Genomic DNA, 17420 nt, shown 5'->3' on the forward strand with positions numbered 1-17420 from the left:
TTACGAACGGGGTACGAAACACTTCGTGATGCCCGTAAGAAAAGGACTCTCGCACACATTCCGTTCGGTGGAGGTTCCGCCGTCAACACTCCCAGCCCGACTATGCGGTGGTCTTCCTGTAAAGGCTGCATACCAGCCGTCACAGAGACTCGGTAAATCATGAAAGGCATCGTCGAGATTCGTACCTGGTCCAGGCTGCCTACCCTAGGGCTGCCACCAACGCAGGTACAACTTGTCCATGTCGCGGTTGTAGACCTCCAACCTCTCGGCAAGAACTGTATTGCTACGTAGCGCAGAAATATGTGCAACGCGGTACCGCATAGCAGGTTGGTTTATTGTGTTTTGCCATGATTGCACGATGGAAAATGAATGATATCCAAGTCTCCCATGCGACGGTTGTTGGGGGTTGGCCGTCGCAAATCATGTACTCCGGAAGTACGTGTACAATGGCTTCGTCCTTTGCAACACAACCCAATTAATACCTACGGACGTACTTACTTAGTAATAATATAATACCACTTCGGAGTAGTTTTGGTATGTATTTTTTTATTTTAGTACTTGACCGTAAAGAAAGTAAGTGGTAGTTGAACTGTGTACGGAGTATTACTTGTATTACCTTTCTTTTTGCAACACACAGGTCAACCTCAATCAATACTTGCACAAGTACGACACAACATACAACATTGTATCAGTAAACTGGTGCCTACCTCCTTCTACCCATCGAGTACGAGTATTGAGTAACAGCTCCTACTTTGCGCATGCAATACATTTCTCTGATTATCATCTACGAGGACTGCCCTGTACCCAATAGTGCCCGTTGGATGCTGACCCTGTGTACTTATTCCGTACGGAGTACTTGCTTGCACATACAACTACAGTATGTGGCAAAAAGTATTTGCCCACCTTTAGGTACTACATTCCAAGTCTAATCAAATCTAATTATTGTCGTTAGTATTGTAACAATTCAATAGCTACATGCGCATCAAACGTAGCAATAACAATGCCTCAAAGCAGCCGTAACGATGCCTCGAGGCAAAGAAGTATTGCAGCAATTGCGATTACGGATTTGCAAGCTACCTCTCGAAGGACGAGTCGATAGATTCGTTATCTTTGAGATTTAGAAGCTGATTGATACAATGCCCCATTGCGTTGAGGCTATTATTGCTGCAGTAGAGGGGTGGTAGACGAAATATTTATTGTTATATTACTAACAAAATAGATTAGGTTTGACTGGACTTGGAATGTGGTACCTAAACATGGGCAAATACTTTTTGCCCCCCACTGTAGTTGTATACTTAAAGTACTTACAGAGTACATGTACAAGTAAGTAGGGAGTACAGAACAGTGTTATTATTACTACTTACTAGTACTCAAGTTGCAAGGAGTATTACTCCGTACAAGAAGACGGACAAGTACCTGCTTGTACTTACTTGAGCCCAGCGAAATTTTACACCCTGGGCGCTGACCGAGGGAGACTAGCGGCCTTCGAAATTCGACCTTTTCCAGCATTTGACACTCGCCGCCCGAACGAGTCGCCCCTCCTTGTTCCTTTCTGGTGTTAGTCGGGTCATGGCACTGCTCCGTACTCCGTGGAAAAGTACTGTTATATACTATGTGCTTGTACCGAATTGTACTCGCGCTTTCGAACCATCAAATATTACTCCGTACATACAAAGTACTCGCATCTCTGTTCTCCCCATCATCCATCTAGCCAGCCAAGCTTTCCGGCAACACGCCCGCACCGACAACTTCGTGCCGTCTCAGCAACCAGCACATCACGGTCCGCCGCCCGTCCCCCAGCGACCGTGTTGTTCCCGTCGGCGCCGTCTGATTGACCGCGGACCTGCTCCCCCGTCTGTCGCTGTCGCATCGGCGTGTCGCCACGACCGACGGCGACAAATCTCGATCAGATCCTCGCCTGCGTTGCATTCGCCCGGCCAGAGGCCATCCATCACCATGGCCTCCCACCCTACCGCGTCGGCGACGACCACGACGGCACCCGCCGCCGCCGCGGCCGACGACGGCGCGAGCAGCCCGTCCCAAAAGCCGGCTCCGGCACCCTCGGTGGCCGCCAAACCGCCTCCCCGGACCAAGGAGTCGTTCGGCCGGCTCATGGTCGAGCGCTACACCATGCACGATGCCCTCGCGGCCGCCGCCCTCAGCCAGCAGCTGCAGGAGACGCAAAGATGCATGCAGGAGACGCGTGAGAAGATCCACGAGTACCGCATGCTCCGCAACGAGTACAAGGCCTGGTTCCCCCCCGGCAGGCTCTTCGGCGACGGCTACAACGGCTTCGCCAACGGCTACACCGAGAATCAGTCGCAGCCTCCCGCCTCCCGCATCATCTACCCTTCCCAGAAGCCGCGGCCCGGGCGGCGGACGACGCCGGCCCTCAAGTACACGCGCAAGGACATGCTCAAGCAGGCCGAGCAGCACGAGGAGCTCGTTCCGCTGCGGCTCGAGGTCGAGTGGGACAAGGTCAGGCTGCGCGACACGCTGACCTGGAACCTGCACGAGCGGCTCTTGGCCGTCGAGCTCTTCGCCGCCCAGATCGTCGAGGACATGGGGCTCAAGCACCCCGCCGCCCAGCCCGTCTTCGAGCAGATCGTCCAGCAGATGCGCGAGCAGCTCAACGACTTCTACCCCTTCGTCTTCTCCGAGGAGGACGCGCTGGACCCCGAGCTCCCCTACTCGGCCTACAAGAACGACGAGATGCGGATCCTCATCAAGCTCAACATCACCATCGGCCAGCACACCCTGGTCGACCAGTTCGAGTGGGAGCTCAACAACCCGGCCAACTCGCCCGAGGAGTTCGCCTCGAGCATGGCCCGGGACCTCTCCCTGAGCGGCGAGTTCACCACGGCCATCGCCCACTGCATCCGCGAGCAGGCCCAGCTCTTCACCAAAAGCCTCTACAGCGTCGGCCATCCCTTCGACGGCCGTCCCGTCGAGGATCCGGACCTCGTCTCCGCCCTCCTCCAGACGCCGCTGCAGACCGTCTTCCGGCCCCAGCAGCAGGCGAAAGAGTACGCGCCCTACATGTACGAGCTGAACGACGCCGACCTCGAGAGGAACGAGATGGTCTTCTCCCGCGAGCAGCGCCGGCAGAAACGATCCATCAACCGCCGGGGCGGGCCCCAGCTGCCCGACCTCCGCGAGCGCCAGCGCACCATTCGGACCCTCATCGTCTCCTCCGTCTTGCCCGGCGCCGCCGTCGACGTCGAGGAGAGCCGGCTGTACAAGAAGGCCACGGGCGTGTCCCGGAAGAGGAACGCGCGCGACGGTGACCTGTCCGAGTCGGACGAGAGCGAAGACTCATCGCCTGAGTCGCCGGCGCCCTCGCAGCTCGCCACCGGCACCGCCCGGACGAGAGGGATGCGCGGGGCCGCCTCGGCGGCGCAGCAGAGGATGGCGAACCTCGGCCGGTCGGAAACGCCGGAGATGAACATGACGCTGCACCACCACGAGACGAGGACGTCGCGTCGCTACAGGGAAGAGACGGAGGATTCGCTGCACTTGTGGGTGACGCTCAGGGTCGGCAAGGACAAGCTGCGAAGGTTGATGAAGGGCGACCTGCGCGATCTTGCGCAACCACAGCCGCAGCAGCCGCCGCCGACGCAAACGCCGACCCAGACCGAGACGGAGAATCCGAGCGAAACGCAGGCCCAATCGCCCTCGTCGGCGCCTCACGCGCGCTCCCTCAGCACCTCGAGCGCCTTGAAATCAAGAGCGCCCACCTCCATCACTGCCGTGCCGCACCCCCCAGCCGCCGCCTCCTATCCTCCTGGCCAGATCGGCCGCCTCCCCGCTCCCCCCCCCGTACCTGGCCAGTCTCCTCCCCCTGCCGTAAGTTCACCTTCCTCCTCGCCGGATCGTACGGAGAGCCTGACTGACATGCCCTTGCCACCAGCCGCCGCCGCCTGACTGGCTCGTCTCCGCCCTCAAGCAGCTGGAGAAGCAATATCCCAACGGCGACACGTTCGAGGCCATCATGAAATACTCCTTCCTCGACCCGGTCTCGGAGCTGCCCATCCAAGGCCAGCCCCTGCCCGACGGCGTCAAGTACGCCTGGCTGCCACGCATCCGGTGCCTCGACTGCACCACCAAGCTTTACACCCCCGGGCCGGAAATGTCGGCCCAGAAGTTCGAAGCCCACCTGAAATTTTCCGGCCATCGCGCCAAGGTCGATCAGCGACTGGCCGCCGAGAAGGACAACGCCCAGTGAGGCGAGCGACGAGCGAAGTGGTGAGGGAGGAAAGAGAGAGGCTCGAACGCTTGAAGTACATATTGTTGGCCCCATCTAGGGCGTGGGAACATCGTGGGAGTGCGTGCGTTTGTGCGTGCGCGTATGGTTCCTGGGCTGGCCGCCCTTGCGCTTCACGACTTGGTCACGGAACTATGGCAAAAAGGGGTTGACTGCGAACTGCTGCGTTGGTCGGTCGGCGCACCAGACAGAGAGACCTCTGCATCTAGAATTAGCGGTTACTGTTTAATACATGCGCCTTCATCCAAAGATATCCCACCCATCGGCTCGTGCCTGCTGACTCGATTGCGCGTACGTTGGTAGAGGAACAGCACGCCGACGGCACATTTGCCCTCGTCCCCATCACATCTACAAAAACAAGGGTTTGGGTTTGCATTCATTCGAGCATGCTAAACAATCGGAGTATGTTCTCGAGGGGCGCAAGGGACGCGGGCATCAAGGTGACAGGAGTCGTAATAGATGCTGACAGTGTCCATGTACCGGCATCGTAGCTCGAGGCGTCAAGACTTCTCGTGCAAGAATGGACGATGGGCCTGGCATCTTCCAAACGTAAACGTGACCCAGCCAATATTCATTCGGTACCTCGACAGAGGAGACAAGGTCCGACCTCCCTGGCGTAACTCCTCCCGAACTGACGGGCATCACTCGTCGTCGTCCACGTCGTCGACATCCATGTCGACATCCTCCGAAACCCTTGCCGCCCCGCGACCGCGAGGTCGCGTCGTCGCTTTCCTGCCCTTGTCGGCTTGAGTGACTTGTCGCTTGACCTTGTCGGCAGGCTTGCCTTTGGCCTTCGTGGCAGCTGCTTTTCGCCCGTTCCTCTTCGACGGCGCTGCTTCCTCTTCCTCGCTAAGCTCCCCTCCCTCGACATCAGCCGCCGACGCTCCGTCCGATTCTTCCTCACTGGCTTCGGGGCGGCGATCGGCGTCCGAAGCTCCGTCTTCATACGTCCACTCCGCCACGCCGTCCAACATCTCCTCCTCGTCATCCTCATCGTCGCGCTCCTTGTAGGCCGTCGCTGCGTGGGCGCGACTGCTACGACGACGTTCCGATTCCGGCAAGGAGGGAGATGATACCTGCTTCTTCGGACGCGGTGCCGCCTTCGGCTTGGGCGCTGCCTTTTTCTTCGCGACCTTGGTCGCCTTGGGCTTCGCGATACCACGCTCCCGAATCACCGCACTGATCTGGGTCTTCGCCCTCTTCGCAGGTGGATCCGTCCCATCGTTCATCGACTTGCGCTTCTAATCAAGGTGTTAGAATGGCTCGTCGTCGTGCCGCGACGTGATCGGTAGCAACATACCTTTTTGCGGTCGGCAGCTCGGATGAGGTCATCCAACCGTTCGTCCAACTCGTCCGGAATGTACTGCTTCTTGGCAATTTGCTGCGCAATCTCGCTCGAGGGTAGGGCCGTGAGCAGTCCCGTCGGAAGGCCGACCTTTCCCGGCCAGGCTTGGAAGCTCCAGTTCCTCCTCTCCTGGAACTTGCGAATCACCGCCTGGGCCAGATCGCTGAGCACGTACAGGTTTTCGCTGGCGTCCACGTTGAGGCTGTCTCGCGTCTGCTTGACTCGCTCGGCGTACTTGTAAATCAGCGAGATGTTTTCCTCGGTCGCAATCGCTCCGAGGTAAAAGATGAAGTAGTGGGCAAAGTCGGCGAGGTCGTCGGCGCCGGCAGCATAATCGGGATGGTGGGCGAGCAGCGGAATCAATCGCCCCATGAGAGCTTCGAATATCTGCTGCTTCTTCTCGGCGTAGTACCGAGCGCGAGATCGGATCCACGTCTCCACCCGGTTCTGGAGCTCCTTGACAGGCTCAAAGGCGACAAGAAAGAGGACGGTGTGGAATCTTGCGCGCAGCTTGGCCCGTGTCAGGTAGTTCTGGAGCTTCTCCATGAACTGTCGGCGAACTTGGAGCTCGCTGTCCTGGACTAGTTCGGCAAGCTTGTTGAAGCTTGCCGCGTCGAGCTGGTCGTCGTACTTCTTGACCGTGCAGAGCTTCAGCATCAGGGTGCCGGCGAGCAACCGCAGCCGCTTTCGGTGGTGCAGGGGCGTGTCCTTGGTCTTGCAGAACTCGCCCTCGTTGGCGACAAAGGTCTTGAGGAGCTTGAACACGACCTTGACTCTCTCCACCGCGTCGGCTTCGTCCTCGTTCGCCAACGCTTGGTTGGCCAGGATCTTGAGACCCCAGCACTTCGCTTGAATCTCCTCGTCCATGTCGGCGTCTTCGACCCAGGAGGGGTCCGAGTCTCCCCTGGCATCGGTTCGCACCTCTCGTAGGATCTTCTTGATGGTCAGGTCGTGGATGGCATCCCCGGAATCGGACGTGACGGTCGGCGCGAGGCGCTCGAGCTGGCTGATGGCGGCCAGCTTGGCGAGAAAGTGCGGGCTGCCGTAGCTCAGGCCCTTCATGACGGCCCTCAGGAGGTTGGTGGCGGCGACCCTGCTCTTGTCGTCGTTCTTGGCGAGGACGATGTTGACGGCGTACTTGGCGGCCTTGGGTGGCGAGCCGTGGATGGCGTAGCTGGTCAGCGTCTGGGTGAAGGCTCTGTCGAAGCTGATCTCCGTGTAGTTCCTCTTCGAATAGGAGGAGTAGGCCTTGAGGATGTCAGTGACGGAGGCGTCGTTTGTCCTCGCGGCCGTCGGCGCCTGCTCGATGATCTCCTTGCGCAGCTCCTCGGCGTGGGCCTTGAAGATTTCGGGGTTCCGTTGCGAAATGTCGTTGAGCACGAGATGGGCGACGCCGGCGAGGCCGTCCTTGTCGCTTTTCGAGTAGTCCATGATCGTCGCCAGGTGGCTTCGGTTGAACATGAGACAGCTCGAGCGATACAGGAGGGGGATCAGGGTATCCAAGCAGCCGGAGGCGGAGCCGGCCTGAATCTTGGCGATGAGCTCGTTGATGGCGCGTCGGACCGTCTTGAAGTCGCTCTCGGATTCGATGGCGTACTTGACGAGCTGGTAGCTGCGGCGATCGTTCAGCTTGGCGAACTTTTGAAGATCGTTGCGGACCTTGAGCGGGTCGGGGAAGAAGGCGCCGAGCCACTGCAGGGTCTTGTCCAGGCCGGCCTTGACCTTGTCCTCGTTGGCCTCGACGACGCCGCCGTTGTAGGCCTCGCACTGCTGGATGAACATGGCGGTGCCCTTGGCGAACTGGGGCTGGCGGGCCTGCATGGCGAAGAAGGCCTTCCTCGCCGAGACGTCGAGCGACTTGAGCATGAGGAGAATGCGTTCGGCGCGGATCCTGTCCTGATCGGCGGCACCCTTGCCCTGGGAGGCGGACGCCTGGGAGGAGCCCTTGGCGGCCTTGCCCTTGATGAGGGGGTACTTGAGGGGCACGAGGCACTCGAACATGACGCGGTCGAGCAGGATGTTGAGGTCCGGGTCGTTGGCGTAGAAGGCGTTGATGATGCGCGAGGGGACGCCGGAGAGGCAGGCGGCGGCGGCCTCTTGCCCGTTGGCGATCTCCCCGGCCCCGACGGCCCAGAGCTTTCCGAGGAGGACCATGGCATCGACGCGCACGGCGGCTTTGCGATCGCGGCATCGGTCGGCGAGGCTGGCGAAGACGGAGCCTTCCTTGTCGACGCCGCCGGTGACGCCAAGCTTGGCGACGGCATCTCGGAACTCGAAGTGCTCGATGGCCTTTACGGCCGCCAAGCGGACCTTTTCCTCGCTATCGTTGAGCTTCTCGACCAAGCCCTTGACGAGCTCGCCCTCGTCCTCTCGGCTCAGGCCGATGCCGCCGGCCGAGGTGGAGAGGATGCGGCCGGCGGCGGAAACCCAGGCGGCGCGGATGGTGCCGACCTTGTCGTTCTTCCTCCCGACGAAGTTGCGGTAGGTCCCGTGGTGCGACTGGGCAAAGGACTGGGGCGAGTAGGGCGTCGTCAGGACGTTGCCCTCGACCGGCTCCGGCGACGACCCCTCCTCGGCCAGACGCAAGGGGGGGTAGGCGGTGGGATCGAGGACGGGCGGCGGCGGAGGCCCGGCGGCGCCGATGCCGGCGATCATGTCGCCAAAGGTCTCGGTGGCGATGAGTCGCAGGTGAACGTTGTCGGCCGAGAGCTCGGCGTCGAGCTGAGGGACGACGTTTTGCAGAATGGTCGGCGCGGCCCTCCAGAGCTCGCGGATGAGGAGATGGGCCTGGCGGAGACTCTTGAGGTCGCCCTCGGACGGCCCGGCGGCGCCGTCTTCCTCGTCCGAGTCCTCGCCGTGGCGGCCGTTGCCATTGGTGGCGAAGCCCGAGGCGTTGAGGATGACGTCGCTGAAGTACTGGCTGACGTAGCGCGACATCTTGTCGGCGCATCCGTTGCAGATGTTCTTGGCCATGACGTAGGCGGCCGGCTCGGTCTTCTGCAGCAGCGTCGACTGCTTGTCGCTCTTCTCCTTGCCGCGGCCGCCGCCGGGCAGGGCGACGCGTAGGAACTGGCTGATGATGGCGTCGATGACGCTCGCGGGCATGCTTCCGGGGGACTCTTCGATCAGCTCCATGAGCATGTCGGTCAGGTGGATCTCGACGTCCTTGGCCACCTGCTCCTCCGTCGGCGCCTTGGAGCTGGCCGAGACGCCGTCGAAGCTCGAGTTGAAGAGACGGAGCATGAGCTCGTCGGCGCCGTGGATCTCGGGGAGCAGGAGGATGCTCTTGACGTCGGCGAGGGACATGAGAACGTATCGGTGCTGGCTGTTGTACGGGTTCGTGGGGTCGTGGAGGGCGGGGAGAATCTCCTTGACGAACAAGGTGAACATCATCTGGGCGGGTTCGGGAACCGAGTCAGCGACGACGAGCGAGAGAGAGCGGCACGGGGGGGGGGGGGTGAGAGCCACCTTGAGCTGGTCGTCGGTGAAGGGGGCGCTCGGGACGTAGAGGCGCAGGAGATCGACGAGGCAGCAGGCCGTGTACGCCTTGACGCCGCGGTCCTTGTGCTGGAGGAGGTTTCGGTGGGCGAGGCTGGCGGAAACGGCTTTGAGGGAATCCAGCCGGGTCTCGCCCTGCTCGAAGTCGGCCAGCTCCTTGGAGAGCCGCTCGAGGCGGGCGAGGAGGGTGGCGTTCGGTATCGGCTTGGCCGGTCGCCACGAGAGCTCCTCGTCAAAGCGAAGGCTCTGCATCGGGGCGTCGCCATCCTCGACCTCTGCCGAGGGCCCGGATGGAGATGGCCGTTGGTCGTCCTGGGGCTCCTCCTCACGCACGTTGCCGCGGTCGACCTCTTCCTCCTCGACGGCGGCCTCGGCCTCCTGGCGGCGTGTCCGACGACGCGGCATCGTGTGATTTCTGCGGTCGCTGCTCGCTCGCCGGCGTCCCGTCCAGCTGATTGACGCGGGGGTCGGAGATGGCGGAGTCGCGCGTGTTTGGGGGGAGCTTCGTTCGTTCGTTCGTTCGTCGCGTGCGGCGCGGGGGTCAACGCATCGCAAGTGTGGCGAAACGGGTCACGGCAGCGTGGTGCACGGGGTTCTCCGGCTCTCAAGCGAGAAGGGTCGCGACAACGCAGCGTTTCGGCTCTGTTCTTGTGCGACGACGACGACGATGCGGTGTGGAGGTGGCGGTGGTGGAAAAAGGTTGGCAGAGGTGGTTGAGGCGGTTGAGGTGATATGGTCTGGTCGTGTTGTACGGCAGCATTACTATTCCTGCCTTGTGCTGGTACTGTACATTGTGGTGGCAGGTGGGTAGGTACAGGTACTTGATGCAAGTGCTGGAGGAATGGCTGGTGCTACGGCAGATGCTCGTAGCGCAGGTACCTCTGCGTACATGTATTAGTACTCAGGCGTAGATGTTGGTGTGCGCGCGAGGTGCGAGTACCACCCTGTACATGGAATTGCCTGTCAAAGTCATGTTGTCAGGCACGTACAAGTACAAGTACCTATTTCTAAAGTACCTACCAAGCAAGCAGTACAGTACGGAGCGCGGAGAGCTCGATGTGTTAGGTACTGAGTAGGTACCAAGTATTATGAGGTAGTAAGTACAGTGTACCTAAGCGAATACTCTCTCATCGACATTTAAGTACTGTACACCACTACACCTACAATCAGGAACCCAAGCATCCACGAGGCGTACGGCGGTCGATGTAGGGTGGACTACTACTAGGTACGGTTGACTATAACCTGGAGCAACGCCAACTGTGGTTCCACGCATGCCGACAGGCAAAAGTACTTGCATGAAGGCAGGTTGTAGGTTGAGTACTTGCAGTGTAGGTAGTTGTACATGTAGGCTATTGCCCCGTATTACGCAGACGCCGCATCTCTCGTTCTTGGAGGATTAATTACGCGACGCGTGCCAACCTGGAATTATTACTTCTGGTCCACTTTCGTTGCAGGTTTCACGTACGGAGTACATGTACAAGTAAGTACTTACTTACAGCACATGCACCTGTGACTGCTCCCGCAGCGTAATCCTGTACTCCGTACGGAGTACACCTACTGTACATGTACACCTGGTCTGAAATACTCTACTTGTGCTCCGTACAGAGCGCATGCACGATACTAGTATACATGTACTTACGTACATTGCAGTACTGTACACTCCCTACAGCGGCTACAGTAGCTCCAAGTACAGTGTACTCTTTTAGTGGTTTTCCGTCCATAAGTACTAGGTACCTAGTAGGTGGCGAAGCTCCCCTCAACCTCTCGACGATGGACAAGGCGGCTTGACGTACTTGTCCATCGAACACTTGTATGCGGCTGTTACCTGCTGACCAAGCCTATGACTGCCGAGCTCCTCCTGCAGTCGGTCGGGTCGTGCAGAGTACGGACGATGAAATGGATATCCCAGTGTTCGTACGGAGTAATACTGGGCACCTACTCGGTACGTAGTAATACACCATATTTGGTGCTGTTCCTCCTAAGGCGAGCACTGCCAGACAGGTGCCAAGAAGCAGGAGCCCACTAGCTGGAGTCCGCTGAGCGGGAGTCGGCTGGTAGCGCATGCGCTAACCTTCCGTAAGTATAACCCAGCCGTAAGGTTTTCTGACGCAGTTCTGTACTAATTAGCAATCGAAGGATAGCACCCTGCTAAGCGTGCCAGCCATACGCAAGCACTTGCTGGTAGTAAGTACAAGTAAGTATACGGCCTTGCCACGCCACGAGTACATGTACTTGTAGTTGCTGAGGTACTCGCTTGGTCAGGCGGGTAATTAGTACATGCAGTACTCCGTACATTAGTTCCCAAGTACAGTACTTACCTACACCTACTCCATACTCCCTTAGGTGCTATGTTATAATATGCTCCGTTCATTCTTCACAAAGACACACACACCTAGACTCACGCTCGCCATCACACGCTGCCGAGGTCATGGAGCAGCCTGCCGACGGTCAGATCGCGTCCATCGCCGTGCCCGGCGTCAAGGCCGAGGGCCAGCTTCTCTATACGATGCGTAAGGAGGTGGCCGAGCTGCTGGACAGGCATCAGACCTCCTTTCCCGGTGCCCAGCCTGTCAGTTTCGCACGCCAGCATCTCGACGAGCTCACCAAGCAAGAGTACGATCCCCCCGTTTTGCCCCCCCCCCCCCCCCCCCCCCCCTCCCCCGGCCGGCCGGCCGCTAACGGTGGTGGCAGCTATTACGTGTGCGAAAAGTCGGATGGCATCCGGTATCTGCTGTACTCGACGGACGACGAGGCCGGCAACGAGGCTCACTACCTCATCGACCGGAAGAACGACTACTGGTTCCTCAACAACAGGAACCTGCACTTCCCGCGGGTGAACGACCCGAGCGCCTTTCACACCGCCACCCTCGTCGATGGCGAGCTTGTTTGGGACAGCCTGCCGAACGGCAAGAAGGAGCCCCGATTCCTCGTCTTCGACTGCCTCGTCATGGATGGCAACAAGCTCATGGACCGCACCCTCGACAAGCGTCTGGCCTACTTCAAGGAGCGCCTCTACACGCCGTACGAGAAGCTCTTCAAGGAGTACCCCGACGAGCTCAAGTTCCAACCCTTCTTCGTCGAGATGAAACCCTTCCAGCTCGGCTACGGCATCGAGATGATGTTCAAGCAGGTTCTGCCGGGCCTCAAGCACGGCAACGACGGCCTCATCTTCACCTGCCGCAACACGCCCTACAAGCACGGCACGGACCCTCACATTCTGAAGTGGAAGCCGCCCGAGGAGAACACCATCGACTTTCGTCTCAAGCTCAACTTCCCCACCGTCGAGCCGACGAGTGAGGAGAAGGCCGAGGGCATCACGGAACCCTTTGTCGACTACGACAGCTTGCCCCACTCGGAGCTCCTGATTTACAAGGGCGACAGCGGGCCGGAACGCTACGAGGTCTTCAGCGACCTCTACCTCGCCGAGGACGAGTGGGAGGTTCTCAAGAGCCTCGGCGACCCCCTCAACGACCGCATCATCGAGTGCAACCTCGACGAACAGGGCCGCTGGCGTATGATTCGCTTCCGGGACGACAAGAGCGAGGCGAACCACCGGAGCACCGTCTCGAGCGTTCTCGAAAGCATCAACGACCGCGTCTCCGAAAAGGATCTCTACCGCGCCGCCCTACACATCAGGGACTCGTGGAAGTCACGCCAGGCCCGCGCCGAACAAGAATCGAGGCGAGGACGGTAGTCTCCTATACGACCGTGGCCTCCGTCACCGTCGTTTTCCCACATTCACACCCTCGTCCCGCCGCCGTCTTTGCAGCATGGTCAGGCGGTGACGAGCAACATGAAGCATCCGTTGGGCTGGGATGGAAGAAACCGTCAGCGCGTGCGGCCGCCATGCAAGCAGCCTCGGCCGAAGCCCGGTTCCGGATCCCATTCGTTTTTTCGGGGGGGGGGGGGGGGGGGGTTCTATCTCCTGCATGCACCGACTGAGTCCTCGACGCGAAGCCACGCGTACCGACCCTTTACTCGTCGAGTTATTCAAGGTCGAGCGAGGAAGACTGGCTGGGAGGAAGCGTTACTACCTGCTATGCTCCTAATCATCTCGACGTGGGAATTGTTTGCGCCCCCACGTCACGAGCCTTTGCATTCAATAAGAGATGACGCTTCAAAACAATGGCAACTATCGTCGCGGCATACGGCATACGACATGTAGCATACGGCATACACCACACAGCATACAGCATACGGTATACGGTATTTGGAATACGGTATTCGAATACCTACCGGCACGCAGCAGCCACGGAGATCTCACCCCTAATTGGCAATCCACAAAGACCCTTATAGCTCATTATGGATTTGCCTTCACAGCAAGCCCGGCTTGTGCCTCTGATTTTGCTTTCCATTGCCCACATGCCCTGGCGTCCTAGATACACAGCAGTAGTGAATCTACTGGTTATAGCAAGGCGCACGACATGTATACTGTACGGTATGCTCGAGCTACCATCAACGTAGCATTAATTTCGGCCAAATGCGTGCAGGAAATACTCTCTTGTTATGGAAACCATCATTTGGATGCCATCGGCCACCTTTGCAAAGGCTTCGGGTATCGACAGGAATTCTCGCATGATTGTGCAACGGCTAGGGACGTAAAATTATTACTGATTACCCATCGGACACGCCTACTACTCCTCGTCAAACCTCTCATTTCAGTCAATCGATAATACATGCGTATTTTGGCGTAGGTCGGCATTCCCAACGACCGTCGTTTCCGCACACGGTAACTAGGGCCCTCGCCACGATGCGATCATTGCGTTGGGTGAGCTGACCGGCCACGTCCCATTCCGTCTCCGGCTCCAAGGGCGAAATCCAGACGACCTAAAACGAAGGCACGGTCATCGACGAGTACTATTATGCTCTCAATACCCAGCCCGCATCCCCCGGGACGAATGGCAGCTTGCCACAGCTAGAGGGCAAGCACGATGAGGGCACCCAGCATGATGAGACATCCCAGACTGCCAGAGCCGTTGCTGCTACCCCAGCCGCGAGGTGCCGTCCTTTTACCACCATCCGATACGACGACGGCGGAAGGCGTGGCGTCGACCGTGCCGTTGGTGCCACGAGCGGGCACGCGCACCGTGGTGAAGGAAACAGCAGGAGGGCCTCCTTTGACAGTGGTGGTGAAGGTCTGGGTGACGACGACGTCGGGCTCGGACGGCATGGGGGTGAGAGCCTCGCCCAGCGCGGAGGAGTAGGCGTTCGCGCTTGTGCTGGTGCTGGTGCTGCTCGCCGGGAGGTTGAAAGGATCCGTGATCGTGATGGTAATTTCTCCCGTGCTCTGCTCAGCCGTGACCGTAACACTCTTGTACTCGGTGACCGTCCTCTGGGTCGTGTCGGTTTCCGTCACCGTCGTCAAGGGTTGCGGTGAAAACGTGCCCCAGAGATTTGTGATGGTGATTGTGGTGAACTGGCTTGGGGAGATGCTGGCCTCGATGTGCGTTACCGTCGACGGCTTTCCCGACACTGTAGCGTCGGGCGGTCCGGCCGTGAAGGAGACGTCGGTCAGCACGTCGGTTTGCGTATCTGGGAGGGCCGAGATGGTCACATCAGGAGGGCCGTTGGTGAAGGAGACATGAGTGAGAACGGCCGTGCGAGTGGACGGGAGCTCGGAGAGCGTCACGTCAGGAAGGCCGTCGGTGAAGGAAACGTCCGTGTCATATTGGGTAGCCGTCAGCCGACCAGCAGTGATTGTCACGATCGGGACAGGAGAGACGGTGACATAGACAGAGAGGGTCTTGGTCGTCGGGTCAGCAGTGCAGCCATCTTCCTCGGACTCAGGCGGCACATAGGTAATCGCCGTCGTCTGAGTAGCACGAGTCGTAAACTCATCCGTTGTGCGAATGCTATATATGGTCGACACGGCAGTTTGAGTCCTGGACAAGTCAGTTACAAGCTGCGCAACATCCCATCAGCGTGCGAATTTCCCAGGGCAACATACGAAATAGGAATGCTGACGCCAAAGGGTATAGTCTCGAGTTCGGACGCCGTCTGGGACGTTTCCATGACAGAAGCCTCGACGCTACCGGTTTCGGTGCTTCGACCCGTTCCTCTCTTGGCAGTCAACGTATAACCCGTCGTACCAACGGCACCGACAGTGCCGTTGATGCGGAAAGGGATTCCGGTGCCAGTGCCGGTGCCGGTGCCGGTGCCGAGACCAGAGGATCCAGCAATCTGGGCCATGACAACGTTGCCAGCGAGATTATAGGGGATTCCATCTTCGCCGCATTCCCCACGACGAGCCAGCTCATGGGCGGCCTCTGACACCATCTGCTCCGCATGGATGAGCTCTGCCTCGGGGGGAGATGCACCATCTGAATTGTCACCGTTAGCCAAGTATGGCAAAGGCACCATGGCAAGCATACGACAGTGGGAGGCGAGAAGACCAATTCCGAAGACGAGGGCAATGAGGCCAAACATGATGGCTCCTCTGGTGAGTATCTTTTTGCCAAGAGAAGTGCGGTCCTTGTTGACACGAGAGGCGTGAAGGAGCTTGCCCTCGTCGAAATATTCGTAGTCTCTCATGATGCACGCTTTGCAGAGATCAGCATCATCATGTTCGACGGTTCGGGCACCGCGTGTGGACATACTCGAGGTACTGGCCAGGCAGGGGTGTGATCAAGGTGCGAGCTGGTCGGAATAGAGAGATATCTGCGACTTGTTGTCAGCACGAAGCTGAACGCGTTTTACCCGTTGCGCGTGTGATTTTGGCTGTGACCGTGATTCTTGGTGTACCAGTTGGCGATGTTTGCCCGCGTCGTGTGAGCGTTGCACCACCTTGACCAAAAACCACTCGCCCCGAGAGGTGATGAATGGGGCTCGAGGTTGCGTACCACCTGAGTGTAGATAGAAGAGCAGCGATTTCCTTGGGCTTTCGAGAGCTTGACAAAGGAGCGGTGCGGTTCGTGGAACGGGGAGCTGCAATTATGCAAAACGAATGTGGAGGATGACTGCGCAGAGGAGAAAGGGTAGGAAGTTGAGAAGATGAGAAGAGATCCAAGTGAAGAGGGAGAGGAGAGATGGGGGGGAGCGAGCGAGCACGGGCACGAGGTGTTTGTATATTAGGCGAGAAGAATGAAGAAATTTCCCGTGAGCAGTGAATCACGTTGAACAGCTGTGTGGTTGCCGGGGCGAGCAGGCACCGGATGACAGAGTCACGGCAGACACAGCTGCAGGTAGCTTCCCCAGGGATATGTCGTATCCTTCCGGATACTGATGTTGGGACGGAGAGAAAGATCAGTAGGCTGGGCGAAGGAGGCGGTGGTTGATGTGTATTTTCTCCTGAGAATGGCATGAACGTTTTCACACCTTTCCAGTACATAAAAAGAGAGAAGACCCCCGTTCTGAGAAAGTATGTCAGGGTGTCGATGAGGGTCCCTGATCATTATCGAACGGGTGAGGTGACAGTGACGGGACGAGTGTTGGACACGGCAAACGACAAGGAGCGTACCCCCTTGCACGCCGACGAATACACTTACAGATTCTTGCTTGAAAACTCCTCGGCTTTCGGAGCCATAGGCGATGGCATAAAGATGCCGAGGGTGAGACGACGGTCAGATAGGAGGGGGAATCAGAGATGCGTCTTGCTGCAGTTCCATCGTCGTTGAACAAGCACAACCCGTGGCACAGCCGCGAGCATGGTGTGGGTATCATGATGAGCAGGACCATGAGTATAACCACAACCTCACCGAAAGCAAGATCGAAGCGGACAGCCCGTGACATTGAGACGAGTCGCTCCGGTTGTCCAAGGGGGTTTTGATGAAGCAAAGGTCTCGGGTGCACACCGATGGACACAGCCGCCAGTTTTTCAACCACAGTTACGCGGCAGGTATAGATTGTGTCTTCAGTTCGTGTCGCCTCGAGGAGGGATAAGATCAATGGCCATCAAGTCGATGCGGAGCACCTCTGTGGCATATTTCTCAGCTCCTGCAGTGCCAGATTGATGTATATTATTTGGGGCTGTGCTTGAAACTTTCGAGGTTTGGCTTTGACGACCGATGTATCCGTGGAGAATCGTCATATATGAAGGATGTCAGGACGTGGTTTGCGTAACCCATCCATCACAGGAGACGCGTCGTCTTCCTCCCGCCATTCGCTCTCTTGGCGTCTTTCAACTCGCGCCGACAGGTTATGTTCATGGCCGGGTTCTTGTTGTCAAAGTCGAAAGCACTCGTTTCCTTGCCTAGAAATCCAGATAGAAACCGATTCGAGCATGAGTCAACGTCTGATGCAAGGTCATGTCGTGTACAGGCCCAACGTGACATTCTTGCTGACAATCAGTGCAGGCTCTGTACGCTCTGTATTATT

The 17420-nt window shown here is 58.4% G+C and overlaps 4 protein-coding genes across 4 annotated transcripts; 2 read left to right on the plus strand and 2 right to left on the minus strand.

Moving 5' to 3' along the window:
- Positions 1-1956: 1956 nt before the first annotated feature.
- DCS_04832 (transcription factor Snf5p) lies at positions 1957-4225 on the plus strand (the record flags this gene model as incomplete). Its single annotated transcript, XM_040802138.1, has 2 exons — positions 1957-3846; positions 3911-4225. 2 exons carry the CDS (start codon positions 1957-1959, stop codon positions 4223-4225), a joined length of 2205 nt encoding a protein of 734 aa, XP_040657171.1.
- A 680-nt stretch (positions 4226-4905) lies between these two features.
- Positions 4906-9002, minus strand: DCS_04833 (Armadillo-type fold protein; the record flags this gene model as incomplete). Its single annotated transcript, XM_040802139.1, has 2 exons — positions 4906-5505; positions 5565-9002. The coding sequence occupies 2 exons, from the start codon at positions 9000-9002 to the stop codon at positions 4906-4908; spliced, it is 4038 nt and encodes a 1345-aa protein (XP_040657172.1).
- Positions 9003-11535: 2533 nt separating this feature from the next.
- Positions 11536-12801, plus strand: DCS_04834 (mRNA capping enzyme alpha subunit; the record flags this gene model as incomplete). Its single annotated transcript, XM_040802140.1, has 2 exons — positions 11536-11720; positions 11799-12801. 2 exons carry the CDS (start codon positions 11536-11538, stop codon positions 12799-12801), a joined length of 1188 nt encoding a protein of 395 aa, XP_040657173.1.
- Positions 12802-14022: 1221 nt separating this feature from the next.
- Positions 14023-15701, minus strand: DCS_04835 (uncharacterized protein; the record flags this gene model as incomplete). Its single annotated transcript, XM_040802141.1, has 2 exons — positions 14023-14989; positions 15055-15701. 2 exons carry the CDS (start codon positions 15699-15701, stop codon positions 14023-14025), a joined length of 1614 nt encoding a protein of 537 aa, XP_040657174.1.
- Between the last annotated feature and the right edge of the window lie 1719 nt (positions 15702-17420).

The sequence above is a fragment of the Drechmeria coniospora genome, chromosome 02 (genome assembly GCF_001625195.1).
Source record: "Drechmeria coniospora strain ARSEF 6962 chromosome 02, whole genome shotgun sequence".
NCBI classification, from domain to species: domain Eukaryota; kingdom Fungi; phylum Ascomycota; class Sordariomycetes; order Hypocreales; family Ophiocordycipitaceae; genus Drechmeria; species Drechmeria coniospora.